Raw genomic sequence first — 24801 nt, 5'->3', positions numbered from 1 at the left:
GTGTGAAAATTGCCAAAAATAGCAAAATTCCAATCAAAAATTAGGTTGGAGAAAATGTAACCCTCAAAGTTTAAAATCGGTATAAGTTAACAAAATGCATTTTCTCGGCTTCCCATGGAGCAATTTCCGTCATTCTTTTTTTGTTCCCAAGTAACTCGAGTAGAGCCATCGAACTAACGCATTATTAAATGTCAAACTTGCTTTTGTTTTGTTATAATAGATTAATTTATTTATAAGAACAGAAAATTACATATTTTTTCCAGTTGTAGGCTTTTTTTAGATAAACTTACTACAAGTGTACCTTTTAAAGTTAAAAACATAAATATTTTTATTTGAAAGCTGTATAATTATTTAAACAATTTTTATTTAAACAAATTAAAATATTGTGTTATAATAAATAAATTAATTTATTATAACAAAACAAAAGCAAGCTTGACATTTAATAATGCGTTAGTTCGATGGCTCTACTCGAGTTACTTGGGAACAAAAAAAGAATGAAGGAAATTGCTCCATGGGAAGCCGAGAAAATGCATTTTTTTTTAACGTATACCGATTTTGAACTTTGAGGGTTACATTTTCTCCAATCTAATTTTTGATTGGAATTTTGCTATTTTTGGCAATTTTCACACGTATTATCGATAGTTTTTATTATAATAATATATGTTATGAGGACTTTAAAGATATGAAAATTGGTGTGGAGAAAGAGGACAAAAATAAAAAGGTGACGGTTTGAAAATTATGATCCTATTGTTTATATCTTTGCCGTAAATTCCGGTCAATTTTGACCGGTTGTACCTCAGGAACCACTCGTCATAATTAAACGTTTTTTCTTTTAAAAGAAGTGTCCTGCCGCTGTCTTTCGAATACCGTTTTTAGAATTTAATTTAGTTTAATATTTACCGAGATATTCTATTTGTTTATAAACCAAAAAATTGTTTATAATTTAAAATTATTCCTGAGGCCGCTTAAATAGTCCAATTTCAATTCTGTAAAGTTCATTAGATAGGTATAGTGTCTTTTATGAAAAAATTATAGTTACTCTTATGCATCGTAATTATTGTCGTTATTATAGCGACCGTAAATTTTTAATTAACATTTCAATTGTTGCTAAACTGTTCATTCAATTTCCATAGGCTTCTGGAATTGTAATGTATATGGAAAGAGCTTTTACGTTACCAAGTTATTTAATTATTTATTAACAACTACTTATCTAAAAGTTTAGTTGAAAATTAAAGATTTTGTTGGAAAAACCCGCTTTTTCCGGGGAAAGTTTTCGTCGAAGTAAATCGGAAAAAACACATCTCTATGCAGAATTTAATTGCGGTGAATTTCTATTTGGGTGTTTTTGGTCTAAAGTTAAAATCTTTGGAGTTATAGAGCAAAAATTGAAAAAAAACACGATTTTCGGGCGCCATTTTGTTTATAAAAAAAGTAGCACACTATCTGCGGACTTTGCATATCTATATTATTAATATGTACAATCATAAGATTCGATTCCAGCAATAAAATTGCTGGTAAATAACTTTTCCCAAAAATGGCCTATTCTCCGGTAATCAGCCCAGACTATAATAAATTATTTTTATTTCTCTATTAGCTACATTGTTACATTGATTACCGGATCGATAATCAGTAATCGTCAATTGTCAATTCAGTCATAGCTTACTTAAAAGTTGGATAAATTTAGACACCTAAAATAATTTGCTCTGAAAAATGAAAATATCTCGAAAACTAATAAATTTGGACATAAGGAATGTTCTATAAAAATTAAAGTACGGTAATGTTACTTTTCAATAATGATATAAAATACAGGGTGTTGCATTTAACATTAGTGAGAAACTAATCTAACTAAATAAAGGAGTTGATAGTCAAGATGTACGAATCATTGAAAAATTATACTGGCGTCAAACAGCGACAGCTTGCATAAATGGAAAATCAACAGAAATATGCAAAATACAAAGAGGCGTCAGACAGGGTTGTATACTGTCCCCACTGTTGTTCAATTTGTATTCAGATAGAATATTTAAAGAAGCGCTGCATAATTTGGAATGGGGTGTGAAGGTTAATGGAATTCTGATAAATACAATCAGATATGCAGACGATACAGTTATTTTAAGTGATGATATGAATGGATTACAACACCTTTTAAGTGCCATTGACAGAGTGGGAAGAGAGGTTGGCCTAAATATAAACTGTTCAAAAACAAAGTACATGGTATTTAGCCGTTTGGCCCATTAAGATTCACGGTTATATGTTGATGGTCATATGATTCAAAGAGTACCCAGTTTTAAATATCTTGGTTGCCATATTACTGAACAACTAGATCCAGATAAACAGATAAAATGTAGAATCGAGATAGCCCGCACGACATTTTTAAAAATGAGGTCATTTTTCTGTAATGATACCTTGCAACTTCAACTTCGAAAGCGCATGATTAAATGCTACATTTGGTCAGTCCTCTTGTATGGTGTCGAAGCATGGACATTAAAAATATCCACCATTAACCGTTTGGAGGCCTTTGAAATGTGGCTGCACAGACGTATTCTAAAAATACCATGGACGGCTATGCTGACAAATGTGGCAGTCCTTAAGAGAGCAAATGCTACCCACGAGCTGCTTGATAACATCAAATATAGAAAGATGGCCTATTTTGGACACGTAGTAAGGGGAGACTGGTATAATATTCTTCAACTTATTATGATGGGTAAAATCGAAGGACGCAGAGGAATTGGTAGAAAGCAGGCCTCTTGGTTGAAGAATATCCGGGATTGGACAGGAATAAAGAAAGCAGAACACCTATTTAGAATAGCTCGAGACAGAGACAGTTTCGCCACGTTAATCGCCAACGTCAAGGGGACTTGGTAGGGCACGTTAAGAAGAAGAAGAGAAACTAATGTACTTGCGTTTTGACTCACCCTATATTTGATATAAAGAAAATTAGCAATGTCAATAATTCTTAAAAATTTTGACAATACTTAAAAAAATATGGCATTAATAAACCATTGCTATAGTCTGTTCGCTAAACTCAGACACAACTGGCTAGTTATTTTAGCAGGTAATTTTTTTGTTTTTGACCAATTTTGTCAAAATTGGCAAAATTGCTAACCAATTAGTAATTATTAACTATTTAGTAATTATTTTTTTGCTAATTTTACCAAATTGGCAAAATTATTTACTAAAATCACTAGCCAGTTGTGTCTGAGTTTAGCGAACCGACTATATTTTGCTTATTTTTATTTATACAGGGAGTTGAACTTGTTACGATTTTCATATAAAATAGGTTATAACTTTGTAAATACCCTGTATAACATAACAAACCTTTATATTTTTGTGATGGAGAAGTTAACAGGATTTCGAATATAAAATAAAATATAGCTCAGTTAGCTAAAATTTTTGTTATTAACTTTTATTACTATCTATTACTATAGCGGATCTACTGAGCTTTACCTCACTAATCAATCACCCTGTATTCTGAAATGGCGACCAACACATGACGCATATCAAAGCAGAGGGTGACCACGGTAGATGGATGGATGATATAAAGCGCATCACCATAAATTGGATCCAAGAGACTCAAGACAGAGATAGGTGGAGAATTTTACGGGAGGTCTACGTTCAGCAGTGGTGGGTTATCATGTTATGTCCAATGATATTTTTTGTAAAGAGTGTAAGTCTCTCAAAAATATGTTGCCGAATATTTTATATCTAGATACTAACAGGCTCTTAGTCTGGGCAGATTATCGGAAAATAGGCCATTTTTGGGAAAAGTTATTTACCATCAATTTTATTGCTGGAATCGAATCTTGTGATTATATATATATATATATAAGTATTTGATTTATTATCGACCGTATATTATTTAAACAAAATTTTGGTATTTTTCGGGTTCTGTCGGTCAGGAATTAAAACAATTCTATTTTTTTGTCACTTAATATTTCGTCAACTGATTGTTGACTTCATCAGAAGTGCACTACAAATTTACAAGAAACAAAGGTATAAGCAACATAAGAAAAATTACATAAAACACTACTTACAATGTGGAATTGTTGACAAATGAACAAAACAAACATTGGTCACACACTCTTACAATTAGACTAACATTTTTGAAATGAAACAAATTAAATATAGATAAAATGATAAAAAATGTACACTAATGACTAGTTTATGTGTATAGATAAAATAAGTATAATTGGTAAATGTTGTATCAATAATCTAATTAAATAGATTGCAGAATATTGCAGTATATATTGCTGAGTTGGTTGGTGTCAGCCTTATAATTAACTACATTTTTTGTTTTTGTGATGTAACACATTTCGAGAAATAGCCTGTTTTTATAGTGTTGTACTGTTTGTAGTATTTCAACATTGGTATAGTCAAACTGATGACCTGTGTTGATGCAGTGATCGACTACAGCGCATGTATTTTTATATTTCTGGCAGTCACTTTTGTGTTGAGTAATACGTTGTTTCAGCCATTGGCTTGTTTGTCCAATATAGCAACCGTCGCAGCCTAAACACGGTAGTTTATAGATCGTATTGGTTGTGTACATAGTTGGTGTATGATCTTTTACACGAGAGAATAAACTTTTGTTATTTATACAGCTGTACTTACCAATTCTGATATTAGAATGTGGTTTAAAGAGAGCCGTAATTTTGTTCGTGAGATTTTCAATAAAGGGTAATCTTCTGTATTTAAAATCTTGTGGAGCATCTCTATCCAATTGTCCATCATAATATTCGGAGTTGTAAATTAGTTGTTTTAATATAGACCTCGGGTAACCGTTGTTGATGAATATGTCAAATAGTTTGCGTTTATTGGTACTTAGGAACTGATCATCACATATATGTAGTATTCTATTTTTCATAGCAAGAACTGTACTATATTTTTGGTTTTTGGGGTGGTTGGATGAAAAATTTAAAAATCTTCCTGATGCAGTAGGTTTTTGATACCAATCTAGGATGACGTGATTGTCTTCTGTACGAATTACTTTTGTGTCCAAGAAGGGTACGCTGTTATTAGTTTCTCTTTCAACAGTGAATTGTATCTTACTATTGAAAGAATTGAAAGTGCTTAAGATGGTGTCGACCTGATTAATTGGTACGGAACAGATGATGTCATCGACATATTTATATAGGAAAGGCAGTGTGAATGGAAGGTTGGCTATGGTGTTTTCTATTAGATAATCTAAAACAATAAGTGCCAGTATATTGCTTATCGGACTACCCATAGGAGTTCCAAAGGTTTGACGATAAAATATGTTGTTGAATGAAAAGTAAGTATTTTTAAAAATGAATTTTAACAACGTCAAAAAATTGTCTCTAGTTAGAATTGTGTATGATGTTATTAGTTCCCATTTTAGATCTATAATTGAATATACTAAGTCTTCTGGAATATTAGTGAATAGAGAAATTGCATCTAGGGAAATTAAGACATGATTAGTAGGCAATTTTTTTTTTACCTCTGATCCTATTTACAAATGTGAACGTGTCTTTAACATTAAAATCTGTCATATCTTCAAAGGCATTCTGTAAGATGTTACATAAAAACTTTGATATATTATAAGTAACAGAATTTATTGAGCTAGTTATGGGACGTAGAGGGAAATTTTCTTTATGTACTTTTGGTAGACAGTACAGTTTTGGAAAGGACGAATTGTAGATAGTAAGTTCTTTTGCCTGTTGATCAGTAAGTTGTTTTTCGGATTTTAGTCTTTTTATTATATTGTTGAATGAAGTCTGTATTGATGATGTTGGATCTTTAGGTAGTTGTATATATGTTAAAGGGTCATTAAGAAGTAACTCAGTTTTCCTTATATAGTCATCCTTGTTAAGGGCAACAGTACAACCCCCTTTATCAGACTCCAAAATAAGCAATTCAGGATGAGATTGAAGAAACTTTTGTGTTTTTTTTATACATAACATTTAGGTGAGACGGCTGATTGTTTTTTGAATGATGCAAAAAGTTCGTCACTATATTTGTGGCTTTGGCCCTAATAAGATCTCGTGATGTACCTGGAACATCATCAATAATATTTTCCATATCAGCAAGGAAGATATCTAGTCTTAAGTCACTATGTACAGATGGTATCGCAAACTTTGGACCAAGAGAGAGGAAGTCAGAAATATCTTGTGGTATTACTATATTGGATATGTTTTTAAACCATGCGCTATTGTCTTTAAATAGATAGTCAACATCAGTCAACTGATGACTATCTATTTAAAGACAATAGCGCATGGTTTAAAAACATATCCAATATAGTAATACCACAAGATATTTCTGACTTCCTCTCTCTTGGTCCAAAGTTTGCGATACCATCTGTACATAGTGACTTAAGACTAGATATCTTCCTTGCTGATATGGAAAATATTATTGATGATGTTCCAGGTACATCACGAGATCTTATTAGGGCCAAAGCCACAAATATAGTGACGAACTTTTTGCATCATTCAAAAAACAATCAGCCGTCTCACCTAAATGTTATGTATAAAAAAACACAAAAGTTTCTTCAATCTCATCCTGAATTGCTTATTTTGGAGTCTGATAAAGGGGGTTGTACTGTTGCCCTTAACAAGGATGACTATATAAGGAAAACTGAGTTACTTCTTAATGACCCTTTAACATATATACAACTACCTAAAGATCCAACATCATCAATACAGACTTCATTCAACAATATAATAAAAAGACTAAAATCCGAAAAACAACTTACTGATCAACAGGCAAAAGAACTTACTATCTACAATTCGTCCTTTCCAAAACTGTACTGTCTACCAAAAGTACATAAAGAAAATTTCCCTCTACGTCCCATAACTAGCTCAATAAATTCTGTTACTTATAATATATCAAAGTTTTTATGTAACATCTTACAGAATGCCTTTGAAGATATGACAGATTTTAATGTTAAAGACACGTTCACATTTGTAAATAGGATCAGAGGTAAAAAAAAAATTGCCTACTAATCATGTCTTAATTTCCCTAGATGCAATTTCTCTATTCACTAATATTCCAGAAGACTTAGTATATTCAATTATAGATCTAAAATGGGAACTAATAACATCATACACAATTCTAACTAGAGACAATTTTTTGACGTTGTTAAAATTCATTTTTAAAAATACTTACTTTTCATTCAACAACATATTTTATCGTCAAACCTTTGGAACTCCTATGGGTAGTCCGATAAGCAATATACTGGCACTTATTGTTTTAGATTATCTAATAGAAAACACCATAGCCAACCTTCCATTCACACTGCCTTTCCTATATAAATATGTCGATGACATCATCTGTTCCGTACCAATTAATCAGGTCGACACCATCTTAAGCACTTTCAATTCTTTCAATAGTAAGATACAATTCACTGTTGAAAGAGAAACTAATAACAGCGTACCCTTCTTGGACACAAAAGTAATTCGTACAGAAGACAATCACGTCATCCTAGATTGGTATCAAAAACCTACTGCATCAGGAAGATTTTTAAATTTTTCATCCAACCACCCCAAAAACCAAAAATATAGTACAGTTCTTGCTATGAAAAATAGAATACTACATATATGTGATGATCAGTTCCTAAGTACCAATAAACGCAAACTATTTGACATATTCATCAACAACGGTTACCCGAGGTCTATATTAAAACAACTAATTTACAACTCCGAATATTATGATGGACAATTGGATAGAGATGCTCCACAAGATTTTAAATACAGAAGATTACCCTTTATTGAAAATCTCACGAACAAAATTACGGCTCTCTTTAAACCACATTCTAATATCAGAATTGGTAAGTACAGCTGTATAAATAACAAAAGTTTATTCTCTCGTGTAAAAGATCATACACCAACTATGTACACAACCAATACGATCTATAAACTACCGTGTTTAGGCTGCGACGGTTGCTATATTGGACAAACAAGCCAATGGCTGAAACAACGTATTACTCAACACAAAAGTGACTGCCAGAAATATAAAAATACATGCGCTGTAGTCGATCACTGCATCAACACAGGTCATCAGTTTGACTATACCAATGTTGAAATACTACAAACAGTACAACACTATAAAAACAGGCTATTTCTCGAAATGTGTTACATCACAAAAACAAAAAATGTAGTTAATTATAAGGCTGACACCAACCAACTCAGCAATATATACTGCAATATTCTGCAATCTATTTAATTAGATTATTGATACAACATTTACCAATTATACTTATTTTATCTATACACATAAACTAGTCATTAGTGTACATTTTTTATCATTTTATCTATATTTAATTTGTTTCATTTCAAAAATGTTAGTCTAATTGTAAGAGTGTGTGACCAATGTTTGTTTTGTTCATTTGTCAACAATTCCACATTGTAAGTAGTGTTTTATGTAATTTTTCTTATGTTGCTTATACCTTTGTTTCTTGTAAATTTGTAGTGCACTTCTGATGAAGTCAACAATCAGTTGACGAAATATTAAGTGACAAAAAAATAGAATTGTTTTAATTCCTGACCGACAGAACCCGAAAAATACCAAAATTTTGTTTATATATATATATATATATATATATATATATATATATATATATATATTATTAATATATATATATATATATATATATATATATATATATATATATATTAATAATATAGGTATGCAAAGTCCGCAGATAGTGTGCTACTTTTTTTATAAACAAAATGGAGCCCGAAAATCGTGTTTTTTTCAATTTTTGCTCTATAACTCCAAAGATTTTAACTTTACACCAAAAAACACCCAAATAAAAATTCACCGTAATTAAATTTTGCATAGAGACGTGTTTTTCCCGATTTACTATGACAAAAATTTTCCACGGAAAATGCGGGTTTTTGCAACCAAATCTTTAATTTTCACCTAAAATTTTAGATAAGTAATTGTTTATCAATAATTAAAAAACTTCGTAATATAAAAGCTCTTTTTGTATATATTATATTATAATTCCAGAAGCCGATGGAAATTGAATAAACAGTTTAGCAACAATTGAATTGTTAATTTAAAAATTACGGTCGCTATAATAACCAAAATAATTATGATACATAAGAATAACTATTATTTTTGTATAAAAATACACTGTACCTATCTAATGTACTTTACACAATTTAAATTGAACTATTTAAGCGACCTCAGGAACATTTTAAAATTATAAACAATTTTTTGGCTTATAAACAAATAGAATATCTCGGGAAATATTAAATTAAATTAAATCATGAAAACGGAATTGGAAACAAAGCGGCAGGACGCTTCTTTTAAAAGAAAAAACGTTTAATTGTGATGAGTGGTTCCTAAGATACAACTGGCCAAAGTTGACCTGCATTTACGGCAAAGATATAAATAATAGGATCATAATTTTCGAACCATAGCCCTTTTATTTTTGTCCTCTTTCTCCACACCAATTTTCATATCTTTAAAATACTTATAACATATATTATTATAGTAAAAACTATCGATATTACGAGTTAAAATTGTCAAAAATGGCAAAATTCCAATCAAAAATTAGGTAGGGGAAAATGTAATCTCAAAGTTCAAAATCGGTATACGTTAAAAAAATGCATTTTCTCGGCTTCCCATAAAGCAATTTTCTTCATTCCTTTTTTGTTCATAAGTAACTCGAGTAGAGCCATCTTACTAACGCATTATTATATGTCAAAGTTGCTTTTGTTTTGTTATAATAAATTAATTTATTTATAAGAAAAGAAAACTACATATTTTTCCAGTTGTAGACTTTTTTTAGATAAACTTACTACAAGTGTACCCTTTCACACAAAAACACAAATATTCTCATTTGAAAGCTGTATAATTATTTTAAAAATCTTTATTTTAACAAATTAAAAATTTTTGTTATAATAAATAAATTAATTTATTATAACAAAACAAAAGCAAACTTGACATTTAGTAATACGTTAGTTAGATGGCTCTACTCGAGTTACTTGGGAACAAAAAAAGAATGAAGAAAATTGCTCCATGGGAAGCTGAGAAAATGCATTTTTTTAAAGTATACCGATTTTGAACTTTGAGATTACATTTTCCCCAACTTAATTTTTGATTGGAATTTTGCTATTTTTGGCAATTTTCACTCGTAAAATCGATAGTTTTTATTAAAATAATAATATATGCTATGAGTACTTTAAAGATTTGAAAATTAGTGCGGAGAAAGAGGACAAAAATAAAAAGGTGATGGTTCGAAAATTATGATCCTATTGTTTATATCTTTGCCGTAAATGCAGGTCAACTTTGACCAGTTGTATCTCAGGAACCACTTAACAGAATTAAACGTTTATTCTTTTAAAAGAAACTTCCTCTCAAGTTTTTTCCAATACCGTTTTCACGATTTAATTTAATGTAATATTTCAAGAGGTATTCTATTTGTTTATAAGCCAAAAAATTGTTTATAATTTTAAAATATTCCTGAGGCCGCTTAATAGTCCAATTTCAATTCTGTAAAGTACATTAGATAGGTACAGTGTCTTTTTATACAATAATCACAATTATTTTTATGTATTATAATTATTGTGGTTATTATAGCGACCGTAAATTTTTAATTAACAATTCAATTGTTGCTAAACTGTCTATTCAATTTCTATCGGCTTCCGGAATTATAATATATGCAAAAAGAGCTTTTATATTACCAAGTTATTTAATTATTGATAAACAATTACTTATTTCAAATTTTAGTTGAAAATTAAAGATTTTGTTGGAAAAACCCGCATTTTCCGGGGAAAATTTTCGTTGAAGTAAATCGGGAAAAACACGTCTCTATGTAAAATTTAATTACGGTGAATTTTTATTTGGGTGTTTTTGGTGTAAAGTTAAAATATTTGGAGTTATAGAACAAAAATTGAAAAAAACACGATTTTCGGGCACCGTTTTGTTTATAAAAAAAATAGCACACTATCTACGGACTTTGCATACCTATATGTATTATTATTATATAGAATCATAAGATTCGATTCCAGCAATAAGATTGCTGGTAAATAACTTTTCCTTGTATTTTGGTAATTAGCCCAGAGTATCTATAGCTCTTGCAATCAAGTTCATTGCCTTTTCAATGCAGCGGACATACTACTCTAGCCACTCCTCTGGTATCAGTTCCTTCTGCCATAGAAGTACTATCAGTTTATGGATTACTGCCAAAAGTTGGTCACCACCTTTCTTGTACATTCAAGAGCAGATATCGTCTATTCCTGGGGCTTTATTATTTCTAATTTTCTGGATGACATTTGGAACCTCTTCTCATGTTACTGCTTCAATGTGTGGTTGCTCGATGTTGACTTCTTCAACATAATCTAAGTTGAGGTGATCGCTTAAATGTTATTCAATAAAATTCAACATGATTGAACTTTTTCCTACTTTATGAAACAAAATCACCTATATATATATATATATATATATATATATATATATATATATATATATATATATATATATATAAATAAGCAAAATCATTGGCTAATACTCGTAAAGTGAATGTGAATTTAGTTGGAAATATATGAAATGATGAAGGGTTATCATTCCATACATTTCTGTGCAACTATATATTGTAGCCTTGCGACTGCGGGTCTTCTAACAATCCGACCAAAAATGGTAACCTTGCTCCTGTAGTAATCCTTTTACAAGTTAACAAACAACTTTTTTAACTTGCTACACTATACTGACGAAGCCCAAATAGGCCGAAACACCGGTGTATATAGTTGCACAGAAATGTATGGAATGATGAACCTTCATCATTTTATATATTTCCAACTAAATTCACATTCACTTTACGAGTATTAGCCAATGATTTTGCTTATTTATTTCAATTTCTTTGTTTCTATATGGTCAACCGTGGAATATAAACTCTTTGTCCGTCGTCTTATTTCCTCATTTGGTACATGTTCTAATCTAGATACTCTGCATGCTCTACGTAAGTAATCCATTTCCGCTACTTCTATATTTTTCTTTCCTTTCCTGTGAGTTGCCAACACTTTGCTCCATAAGTTATAATAGGTTCCACAATTGTTCTGTAGATTGTTAACTTTGTGTTCAGCTTCACCTTGTTAGACCATAGTAGACCATTTAAAATACGAGTTGCTTTCCTTCCTTGCTGTATCCTATGCTGTATATCCTATGCTTCTTCTGATATTGTGCTTCCTAAATATCTATATTCCTTACATTTCCTTATATTTCTTAACTCTAATTCCGAATCTTCGGTTTCCTCTCCTATTCTCAAATATTCCGTTTTCTCCATGTTCATACATAGGCCTTATTTTTCATATTAGATCTGTAACTTTCTTAGCATATAATCCATATCATGTTCATCGTTGGCAAGAATTGCTTGGTCATCAGCAAAAAACAAAGTTGTTAAGCAGTTTTCTTCAATCATTATTCCCATCCCAGCAACTGTTTTCCTCCATTGCTCCAGAGCTTTCTGGATGTATATTTTAAATAGTGTTGGCGATAAGCAGCTCCCTTGCCTTAAACCTTTTGTAATAGGAAATAGTTTCGACATGGATTTTCCCTGTTTAATACAACTTTTCGGATTTTGATACATATTTTGAATTGCTCGCACATATGCTTCGCTTATGCCTATCGTGGTCAAAATTTCAAAGAGTTTCTTTAAAGGTACCGTGTCGTAGGCTTTTTCCAGATCAATAAATGTTAGGTGAGTATACAGATTCCTTGCTCTTCTTTTCTCTATTATTTGTTGCATCACGAATATGTTATCTACGCACGATCTACCGGCGCGAAAACCACTTTGTTCTTCCATGTCCTGAATTTCTAATTCCACCCTTTTCTTTAATACTCGGCCATACAACCTCCCCATTGCACTGGTTATACTTATACCTCTGTAGTTTTTGCACAAAGTTTTGTTCAAAACCTAAAATAGTAAATTTTTAGGTGGAATTGAGAGCAGAAATGATTATGGAGAAGGTTCAGTAATAACAAATACCATAGAGAGACATCCCCAGCATTTGACACTAACTATAAATATACCTTCTGAAACGGTGTCTAAAAAGGTTGAAGTAACGCATCCCGCTGGTTACGAGTATTCTCAAAGTAAGTACCAGGAATCACATTCAGAACAACATAACAATAAAAACGGAGGACATGGACACAAATCTGGAAGTCATGCTGGAGGACACGCTAAAAAAGGCGAATTTGGATACGAAGAGTCACAATGGGAAGAAAACAGTTCTAGTTCAGAAAATAAACAAGGAGGTGCATCTGGTCACAGCAGGCATAACATTAAACACAAAATAGTTCACCATAAAAGTTCCACAAGTGGACAACACTCAGGTGGTTCTGGTGTAGGTGAAGACAATGACGAGTATGAAACGTCTGGTTCCGAAAATGGTGGATCAAATCACGGTCATCGTATCACTAAATACAGAAAAGTAGTGCACCATACCAGCTCCAAACATGGACAACACTCAGGTGCGTCTGGTGTAGGTGAAGACAATGACGAGTATGAAACTTCTGGTTCCGAAAATGGTGGATCAAATCATGGTCATCGTATCACTAAATACAGAAAAGTAGTGCACCATACCAGCTCTAAAAATGGACAACACTCAGGTGCGTCTGGTGTTGGTAAAAACAATGACGAGTATGAAACGTCTGGTTCCGAAAATGGTGGATCAAGTCATGGTCATCGTATCACTAAATACAAAAAAGTAGTGCACCATACAAGCTCCAAAAGTGGACAACACTCAGCTGGGTCTGGTGGCAGTTTTGACCTAGAGGAATCCAATGGAAGTAGTAAACATCATGGTAAAGGTCAGGGTCACAGCAATAAAGGGGGATACAAAGTGGGATATAGGATTTCGACAGGTGGAAGTTCTGAGGACAAAAGTGGATCAGGTCATACACAAAACTCTAATCATGGACGTAGAGTAGTCCATAAGCATGTCGTACATAGACATAACGGTGGTAATTTCTCCCATGGTGTTCACAGGAATAACTCTCATCACCATGGCAATTCAACAGGTGAAGATTACGAATATGAATTTGAGACTGAATACGAAGATATGACAGGAGGTGGGGGCTCTATGAACAAGACTGTTGGAGGTGGTGGTAGATCGAAAGGTCACTGGTATAAAGTAGGAAATAGATATTCGACAGGTGGAGGATCTAGTGGAAGCTCAGGTTATAAAAACGGAGCAGGACATAAATCAGGTCATCGAGTTGTCCACAAGCATGTCATACATAGACATAACGGTGGTAATTTCTCCCATGGTGTTCACAGGAATAACTCTCATCACCATGGCAATTCAACAGGTGAAGATTACGAATATGAATTTGAGACTGAATACGAAGATATGACAGGAGGTGGGGGCTCTATGAATAAGACTGTTGGAGGTGGTGGTGGATCGAAAGGTCACTGGTATAAAGTAGGAAATAGATATTCGACACATGGAGGATCTAGTGGAAGCTCAGGTTATAAAAACGGATCAGGACATAAATCAGGTCATCGAGTTGTCCACAAGCATGTCATACATAGACATAACGGTGGTAATTTCTCCCATGGTGTTCACAGGAATAACTCTCATCACCATGGCAATTCAACCGGTGAAGATTACGAATATGAATTTGAGACTGAGTACGAAGATATGAGTGGAGGTGGAGGCTCGATGAATAAGACTGTTGGAGGTGGTGGGGGATCGAAAGGTCACTGGTCTAAAGTAGGAAATAGATATTCGACACATGGAGGATCTAGTGGAAGCTCAGGTTATAAAAACGGATCAGGACATAAATCAGGTCATCGAGTAGTCCATAGACATGTCATACATGGGCACAAAGGGGGTAATTTCTCCCATGGTATTCACAGGAACAACTCGCATCACCATGGCAATTCAACAGGTGAAGATTACGACTATGAATATGAGTACGAAGAAATAACAGAAGGTGGCGACTCGAATAATAAAACCATCGGGGGTGGTGGGGGTGCAAAGAAACACTGGTCTAAAGTAGGAAATAGATTTTCTTCGGGAGGACAGTCTAGTGGAAGCTCAGGTCATAAAAATAGTTCAGGACGTCGCGTAGTTCATAAGCATGTTGTACATGGACACAAAGGAGGAAACTCATCTCACGGCTTTAACATGTCAGGAAATGCATCGCATAAACATGGCAATTCTTCCGAAGGTGAAGATTACGAGTATGAAACCGAGTACGAAGAAATTTTCGGAGATGAAAGCTCGGGAAATAGCACTATGGGAGGTATTCCTGGTAACAATTCAAAAATTTCGGTATCGAATAAAAATGGTGTGAAGTATGTAGTCAAAGAGGAAGTGATACCAAGCGTGCATACTATTTCAGTTGATATCCCTGCTGATCTCTGGACCTCTGGATCCGGAACTCAGACAATCAATGGTAGGTTAATAAGTTTATTCTAAAACGGTTTGTTGTTGGGGACTGCCTTATAGAAGGAAGAAAACTGTTATTCTCTTTCAGTTATTGCTGTGATAGGAAAATATTACTGTCGAACTTTTGACACCCTCTTTTCGTCAGGAATTTGTGTCGATCCTATCTTCTATCCTGATGACCCCCACCCCCCAAAGAATAAGTGTACTGGGTCTCTGTGTCTCTGGTCATTTTTTTAACTCATGCATAGGTATTTTGCGTATTCCTGTAATATAGTAATATGATCGATTCATCTTGGCTATCATCACAGGAATCCATACTTTATTGGCGGCTGCTCTAAAAAGATATACTGAGCCACAACTATACCGCACTCTTAGGTTTCTCAGCCAGGAAACTCTTCTTCTACCTATGGATCTTTTACCCTTAATTTTTCCTTACATTATGAGCCTTAATATCTCATATTTCGCACCTCTGGTAATGTGGTCTAAACATTCCTGCTTTCTTGTTTTGGTGTTATATATTCTATAGGTATGACATCGCAATTCTTTTGTAGCCCTTTTAACACTTCTGCACTTGTATTTCCTTGGATCCACAGTATTTTTAAAATCGTTCTATAGCACCACATCTCAAATGCTTCCAGCTTCTTTATATTATCCACTTTTAGTCCAGCTATCTATTCCATACAACAAAGTCTAAAACAGGTAACATCTTACGGCTCTTATCCTCAGCTCTAGAGGAAGGTTTCGACTAACAAAGGACCTAGCCGGGTAAGATGATGAAAACTGCCCCCAACTCGATTCGAATTACATATAGGTCACCGTTTAGCATATATAGTGAAACTCACTTTCTGAAATTTTTAGCCCCCTAGGTGGTCATGTGACCCACCTAGAGCCTAATTAGGGTTTTTAGGTTTTTATTTTCTATATCAGCCGCATCGAGAACTAGCGAAAATAGTATAGTATAGTTGATCCAAAAAATGGCACAACCCAGACATCCAAAGTGAAAGTTATCCTTCAACACCAAATTGTTCTATATGGTCCACACAATGACCAGAAAATAGTCACACCATTTTGAGCGTCGGGTTTGGGGGGAGAGGGGGGAGAAATCGGTAAATTCGTAGTTTTTTAAGTTTTTCGCCAATATTTCTAAAACTATGCGGTTTAGCATGAACAACCTTCTACACAAAATTGTTCTACATTAAATTTGAAATAAAAAAGGCATAATCTTTCTAAAATGAATGGTTCCAAAGTTACGGAGGTAGTATAATTAGTGTGACCAACTAGCCCTAAAAATCCGGGACATGGCCCGAATTACGAAGTCGTGTCCCGGCGTCCCGGATAAGGCTTCCGGGCCATCCGAATTTTCAACATTTTGGTAAAATTCCATTTTGAAATTTTTAATACATTACTCTTCTAAGAATTCACAACAAATTGAATTGGCGGGACGAAAAAAAATCTACAATTTCTAGACTGTTCTACTAAAACCACATCCAAAACGCATGCATTTTATATCGTCGTATTATAGTTCTACGAAAACTCAAAATCTGGATTTTTTCCGGTTTTTGTGTTTTAATTATCGTCTTCTGAAAAGACGATTTAAAAACATGAATATCAAATAATGATAATTATATTTTAACCCAAGGTTCAATATACATGAAAATCCAATATTAGTTGATTTTCTAATTTTTCGTTTTTTGAGAAAGATTTCCTGATTGGAAGTCGAAACGTCAAAAACTAACAGAAATGTAATATTATCATTACAACCCATTCCATCAAAAAAAATGTATCTACTCTATGTCATATTATGTATAAGTTTTTAGTTTGTGAAAACTGTCATTATAGATAGCAGTGCGTGAAGGATTTAAAGTGTGCGTGTAGTAACTTGAATTAATTATTTTATTAGTAATTATTTTAAATAGGACTTACTTTTTCGCACTGTTGTTAACTTTCGCGTTGTCATGGTGATGACAATATGATCAAAGAATTGCAACAAAGGTTTTGACAGTTTTGTGGTTTGAAAGTAGTTAGAATTTTTAAATGTCAAAGTTCTAAAAATTGTAGAATAGAAATGAAATGAATTCTAGTGACGAAGAGTTACAGCTTTTTTTATTTGTTTATCGTAGATAAAATATTGTATGAAACTGTGCGTGAAGTACTTTTTGCGAACTTAGGCGATTTATAGCACTCGCTCCGTTGTCGCTCGTGCTCTAAAAATCGCGTGCATTCGCAAAAAGCATACTTCACGAACTGTTTCATAAATAACTATGTTGTCAACATAAAAATGTTAAATAATCAATAAAATGATGATAATCAAGTTTTATATTTAAAAAAATGGCCCGATTTTCATTGAAAAGTCCCGGATTTTAGGTAGTTTTTTCAGCCTTGTCCCGAATTCTACTAAATTAGAGATGGTCACACTAAGTATAATATAACTTGTCCAAAAAAAGGCCTAACCCAAACATCCAAAGTAAAAGTTTTCCTACAACACCAAAATGTTCTATATGGTCCACATAATGTTCAGTAAAAAGTTACACCATTTTGAGCGTCAGGTTTGGGAGGGAGATGGGAGAGAAGCCGGTAAATTAGTAGTTTTTTTACGTTTTTTGTCAATATTTCTAAAACTATGCTTTAGCGTAAACAATATTATATACAAAAATGTTCTACATGAAATTTAAAACAAAAAATGTTCTATGCATAATTGTTATAAAATCAACGGTTCCAGAGTTACGGAGGGTGAAAAGTCGAGGTTTTCGATACTTTTTATATTTTTTGGGCAATATTTATGATATAACTATACCAAAAACCCAGACATCCAAAGTGAAAGTTATCCTTCAGCACCAAATTGTTCTATATGGTCCACATAATGTTCAGAAAAAAATCACACCATTTTGAGCATCGGGTTTGGGAGGGAGAGGGGGAGAAATCGGTAAATATAAAAAGTATCGAAAACCTCCACATTTCACCCTCCGTAACTCTGGAACCGTTGATTTTATAACAATTATGTATAGAACCCTTTGTTGTTTTCAATTTTATGTAGAATATTTTTCTATACAACATTCCTTACGCTAAAGCATAGTTTTAGAAATATTGACGAAAAACTTAAAAAGCTTAAAAAACTACTAATTTACCGACTTCTCCCCCATCTCCCCCCCCCCCCCAAACCGGACGCTTAAAATGGTGTAACTTTTTACTGAACAATATGTGGACTATATAGAACAATTTGGTGTTGAAGGAAAACTTTTACTTTGGATGTCTAGGTTAGGCCTTTTTTGGACCAATTATATTATACTACCTCCGTAACTTTGGAACCGTTCATTTTAGAGGGGTTATGCATAGAACCTTTTTTATTTCAAATTTAATGTAGAACAAATTTGTGTAAAGGGTTGTTCATTCTAAACCGCTTAGTTTTAGAAATATTGACGAAAAACGTAAAAAACTACGAATTTGCAGATTTCTTCCCCTCTCCCCCCCCCCCCTCAACCTGACGCTCAAAACGGTGTGACTTTCTTCTGAACATTATGTGAACCATATAGAACAATTTGGTGTTGGAGGATAACTTTCACTTTGGATGTCTGGGTTTGGGTCTAACTATACCATACTAAAACCTTTAAATAAAAAAGTTATAAGCTTTAAAAAGTTCTGTCCGAAAAATTTTTTTTTTAATTTTTGGCGCAAAATTTAAGTTTTAGAACGATTTTAAAATTTTAAATGAGTATAAAAAAATAATTAAGACATTAGTTTTCGCGAAAAAAATATATAACGTGTATTTTTGCATAATGTTTCACACTGAATATTTTCAAATTTTTAAAATTGGTGAAACGCACCTTTAAAAATAAAAAACCGCATTTTTTCGGTTTTTCTTTTTCGTTTTTTGATACAATTTTATACATATTTTTCAACAAAAGTAACAGTGTCACTAGAATAGGTAAAAAACTGAAAAATAATTGGGGTTTGCTTAATAAAAATTTTTTGTAACGCCATCCATTGTCAAGATACAGGGCGTTGAAGAAAACAAAATTTTACACATTTTTTACGATTTTGCCGAAACTACTGGCAACATTGTAATAAAATTTGGCGAGTTTTAAGAGGTAGTTATTGTGCATATTTTGACATACAATTAAGGATTTGATATTCATCATTGGCGCGCATAGGGGTAATGGTCTGAACTTTTCAAAGAAAAAAAGATAGTACGCCACTGACATATGACAATCCCCCGTTCAATTTGCGATAAAAAAACTATCTTCTCATTTTTTCATAAGACGCGCCGTTTTGCTGCAAATAATAAAATATCTTAACGCTTCCAAAGTATTCGAATTAGTTTTTATAATGGATGTACGAGTATATGTAAGTTCAAGCCATTACCCCTATGCGCGCCAGTGATAAATATAAAATTCTTAATTTTATGTCAAAAAATCTACAACAACTACCTCTTAAAACTCGCCAAATTTTATTACAATGTTGCCAGCAGTTTCGGCAAAATCATAAAACTGTGTAAAATTTTGTTTTCTTCAACGCCCTGTGTCTTGAAAATAGATTACAAAAAAATTTTATTAAGAAAACCCCAATTATTTTTCCGTTTTTTACATATTCTAGTGACTGTGTTACCTTTTTTGAAAAATACGTATAAAATTGTATAAAAAAACGAAAAAAAAAACGAAAAAATGCGGTTTTTTATTTTTAAAGGTGCGTTTCATAAATTTTAAAAATTTGAAAAAGTTCATGGTGAAAAATTATGCAAAAATACACGTTATATATTTTTTTCGTAACAACGAATGTCTTAGTTATTTTATTAAACTCATTTAAAAATTTTAAATCGTTCTAAAATTCAAATTTCCCGCCAAAAATTAAAAAAAAAATTCGGAAAGAACTTTTTAAAGCTTACAACTTGTTTTTCGCTAGTTCTCGATGCGGCTGAGATAAAAAATAAAAACATAAAAACCCTAATTAGTCTCTAGGTGGGTCACATGACTACCTAGGGGGCTAAAAATTTCAGAAAGTGAGTTTCACTTTATATGCTAAACGGTGATCTAGGTATATGGAATTCGAATCGAGTTGGGGGCAGTTTTCATCATTTTACCCGCCTAAGCCCTTTATTTTTCATATTTGTAAATGCTTGTCTTGCAATTTCGATGTGTGTCCTGATTTCTCTACCTTGGTCATTGTTTTCATTTACCCAGGTTCGCAGATATTTTCTGTCATCTTATTCCTGTATCTCAGATAGAAAAAAAGCCCTAGAGATGAATAAATAACTATTACAGCAATCAAGCATTCCACTGTTTTAACGATGTTATATTTTTAGGAGGTCCCACTGTTGAAATAAAAACGGAAACAGGTGCCCCCCAAACAAACAATATCATTGAAGTGTCCAAGGATCCTTTCATCAGTCATCCCCCAGCTGTAGTGGTCGAAGAAAAGCAGTCCAATGATATATTTTCTTCAATTCTAGATAAGGCCAAGGGTGTTGTGAATAATATGGAAAACGCCATAATAGGAGGTCCATAAAAGACGGCAAAATCAAGTTCTGGTCTAAAAAGTGTGTGTGTTTGTATAAGCTTTAGGTAGAAAAATGTAATGTTAAACACAAGTTGTTGATATTAATAAATCTTTTTATTATATAAAAGTGTCAGTTTAATTTAATATTCAAATTAAGTGAAAATCAGCTCCTAAATATTTAAGAAAGAATAAAAAAAATATAAAAAAAAATTTAAGAAACGCTTTTCTTTAGTTACGAGTGACTAAAATTAAAAATATTATAAAAAAAATCAACTAAAAAGCAAAAACATAAAAAACATTGAAAAAAATCTAACACATTCGTCAAAGAAAAGCGTGGCGCGTCTTCATCGAATAAACGGTTTTCGCCCCACGCTTTTCTTTAACGAATGTGTTAGATTTTTTCAATTTTTTTTATTTTTTGCTTTTTAGTTGATTTTTTTATATTTTTAATTTTAGTCACTCGTAACTAAAGAAAAGCGTTTCTTAAAAATTTTTTTTATATTTTTTTATTTTTTACTTTTTAGTCTTACACTTTTCAAACATTAAAATATATCGTCATGTTTATTAAAATATGTAAAAAACATAATGATGTACTAACATGAAAAGTATACAATTAATGTAAAAAGTGAAATTATGTATAGTTCATATCATTAGCTATAATCTGTAAAAGTTCCAAGTTTTTACATTGTAAAAAACGAGAGAATTTTAGCATTTTCCATTAAAATCGTTTTTTTTTTTATTTAAACAATTAACAAACATAAAATAGTAGATTATACCACGAGTCAATAATGATGGCTATTATTCCCGAGGAATATTTACGAACCGAGCCGTGTTAGCGGCGAGGGAGTAACATTCCGAGGGAATGAGAGCCATTATTGCGAGTAGTATACTCTACTTTATCTACGACAAATTAATTAATTTAAGATTTTTAATGAACAACTTTATTTGTTAAAAGCATTAAAATTAGTAATAGTACAATTAATAAACTGAATTGGTTGAGAATCATCATTAACTTTAGTAGAGTTATATTATACGTTTTATTATATTATACGTTTTATTATAAATGGATTTCGATGTTTCAGGTATTAAGGTAGATGCTGTTGCTGTAGCTAGTTCTACAATTTCTGGTGGTGTACAATTAAAAGATTCTTCATCTTCGTCCATCTCAACACAAACTGTCAAATATACTATTCGTTTGACAGTGACACTTTTTGAGGTTGATTATTTTGTTTCCGTGGTGAATTTTGTGATTGTTGTGCCAGAGGGATTAATAGCTATTAATCCCGCATTATTAATCCCTAAGGGATTATTATATGGCATTATATTGCAAACACCACAAGTATAATACATATATTATGTATCAGTCGTAGATAAACAATTTTTCTTATTGACTATTCATGAATTGTTCCCTCGAATGCATATGTCTGCAAATGTTCATTAATTTGCATTGGAGAAAAGGCAGTTAAATTAACGTCTAAAGATTTGACGCAAACTATTGAACTAAATAAAAGCGTTTAAAAATACGCCAGTCAATGGGAGCAAGAATAGGATATTACCTTTGAATTCTATCCTACTGCATGGATTTTAATTAAATTTTGGGCCTAACCTATACTTATCTTCTAATTCAAAGTCTACCCTATGCCGATGTGTGCTTTTATCTTGGGGGTGGTTCCCACCCCTTCTTAGGGGTAGAAAATTTTTTGGTTAAAATTGCCACGGAATTCGCTAGAGTACCTATATATAAGCAAAAACTGTTCTATAATTTTTTTTTGAAAACTCAATATTTTTTGAGATATTCGTGGCTGAAAATTGGCCATTTTCATTGAAACATAATAATACCTTTTCGAACGGTTTTTTGCGAATACCTTAAAAACTATGCATCTAACTAAAAAAAACTATATTAAACATTTTTGTAGGCTATAAAAAACAAAGAGACAGTTGCCTTTATGAATCTTCTAGTTATAATACAAAAAGAGATATCATAGGTGAAAATAGTTTGTTTTTTGGTACATTCTCAAATTGGCGTATTCAACTTGAAATAACAGAGAAACGGTCGATCTTAGGTGTATAGTGCTACTAATATTTTTTGTAGTCCTTGAAAAGACCTTTAAAATGACATTACATTAAAACTGATAACTAATGTATTTTAAGAAAAAATGAGAAGTAATTTTAACCCCCATCCGCCAAAATGTAAATGCATCATTTTCCTTCCACAACACCTTTTATTATAGTGTTATATCTATGTTCAAAAAGTTAAACGGGTATAAAATGAATGGTTTTTGAATTAAAAGATCAAATTATAGTGGTAGGGGAGCCCAAGCGGGGATTTTTGCAGTTACTCGAGCGCGTCAGATTAGCATATGGGGAGAAACCTGGTACCCTGCAGATGTACCTCTACCATATATTGGCTCTTAACACAGGGAAGTTCGTTAAGGGGGGCCCGAAAAAAAAATCTATCCTTAAAAATACTCGAAATTGTCAGATTAAGATAAGGTAAGTTAAGTGCATGCAAAAGAGTGTATACCTATTTCAAAAATCTGACTATTTGAACCGGGCGTAAGGAAATGGGTGAGTCCCAAAGTTTCATGAGAAAAAAGCGAATATTTCGCGAAATGAATGACAGATCGAAAAACTGAAAAATATGTGCTCAATATTTTTTAAAAATCTATCGAATGGCACCAAACACAACCAACCACGGAGGTGGGGTGAAAACTTTACTTAACTTTTTTTGATTTTAGGACCTACTCTTTACAACCCAATAGGTCCCCAAAGCGCTCGAGTGACTGCACATTTAGCATACTTTGCTCCCCTACCATAGAGAGCATTTTTAAATTTTCTTAAAAATCTTCCTTTTTCTCCATGTAACTTGAAAATGATAAGAGATACAGTAATGAAAAATAAAAAGAAAATTTTTACCTGAAAAAGCCCTTTATTTTTATGTGGTATCTTTTTTTCGTATCTCTTATCTTTTTCGAGTTACATGAAGGAAAAGGAAAATTTTTAGGACAATTTAAAAATGCGCTCTATAATTTTATCTCATTTTTTTTCCAAAAACCATTCATGTTAATCTAGTCCAACTTTTTAAACATAGAAACAACACTATAATAAAAAGTATTGTAGAAGGAAAACGATGTATTTAAATTCTGATGGATGAGGGGTTGAATATACTTCTCATTTCTTCTTAAAATGCAATAGTCATCAATTTTTTTGCAGAATATCTCGCTTATTTTGAATGTACTCGACATTTAGTATTGCTCATTTTAAAGGTATTTTCAAGCACTACAAAAGTTATTAGTATCATTATACACCTAAAATCGACAGTTTCTCTGTTATTTCAAGTTGAATACACCGATTTGAGTATATGCAGCAAAGAAACAAACTCTTTTTACCTAGGTACCATATCCCTCTTTGTATTTTAACTAGAAGGTTTATGAAGGAACGAATCTCTGTGTTTTTTATAACCTACAGAAATATTTTATATAGTTTTTTTGCTAGATGTACAGTTTTTAAGGTATTCGCAAAAATCCGTCCGAAAAGGTGTCATTTTTCAATGAAAATCTCCAATTTTCAACCACGAATAACTCAAAAAGTATTGAGCTTTCAAAAAATAATTATAGAACAGTTTTTGCTTAAAATGAGGTTTTCTAGCCTCTTCCATGGCTATTTTGACCAAAACATTATTCAACCCCGAGAAGGGGTGGCAACCACTCCCAAGATAAAAGCGCACATCGGCATAGGGTAGATTTTGTTTCTTGAGCTATTCCCTACTTACTGTGAGAATATTAAGTAAATCGATGTAGTAGGATGGAATTAGGAGCCAAATACCCTAATTGACTGCCCTAAAAAGGATTATTCATCCACTACTATGGATATAGTTAATTTTAAAATAAGTAATTTATTCTGTATTTTAATAAAGATAAGGTGCTTTCAATGATCTTGAACAGCTTTAGTACCT

General features: G+C 32.4%; 1 protein-coding gene across 2 annotated transcripts in view; it reads left to right on the top strand.

Moving 5' to 3' along the window:
• Positions 1-20973, top strand: part of LOC114326096 (hornerin-like) — a 36423-nt gene extending 15450 nt beyond the window's left edge. The window contains exons 4-6 of one of the 2 annotated variants that reach the window (XM_050662423.1): positions 12895-14139; positions 14431-15363; positions 20653-20973. In XM_050662423.1, coding sequence (XP_050518380.1) covers positions 12895-14139; positions 14431-15363; positions 20653-20855 — 2381 coding nt within the window. In that variant the 3' untranslated portion in view covers positions 20856-20973. Of the gene's footprint in view, positions 1-12894; positions 15364-20652 lie in introns of both variants that reach the window. The other variant, XM_050662422.1, reaches the window with a different exon arrangement.
• Positions 20974-24801: the final 3828 nt, after the last annotated feature.

The sequence above is a fragment of the Diabrotica virgifera genome, chromosome 9 (assembly GCF_917563875.1).
Source record: "Diabrotica virgifera virgifera chromosome 9, PGI_DIABVI_V3a".
In the NCBI taxonomy this organism is placed as follows: Eukaryota; Metazoa; Arthropoda; class Insecta; order Coleoptera; family Chrysomelidae; genus Diabrotica; species Diabrotica virgifera.
This window is presented reverse-complemented; position numbering and strand designations above follow the sequence as displayed.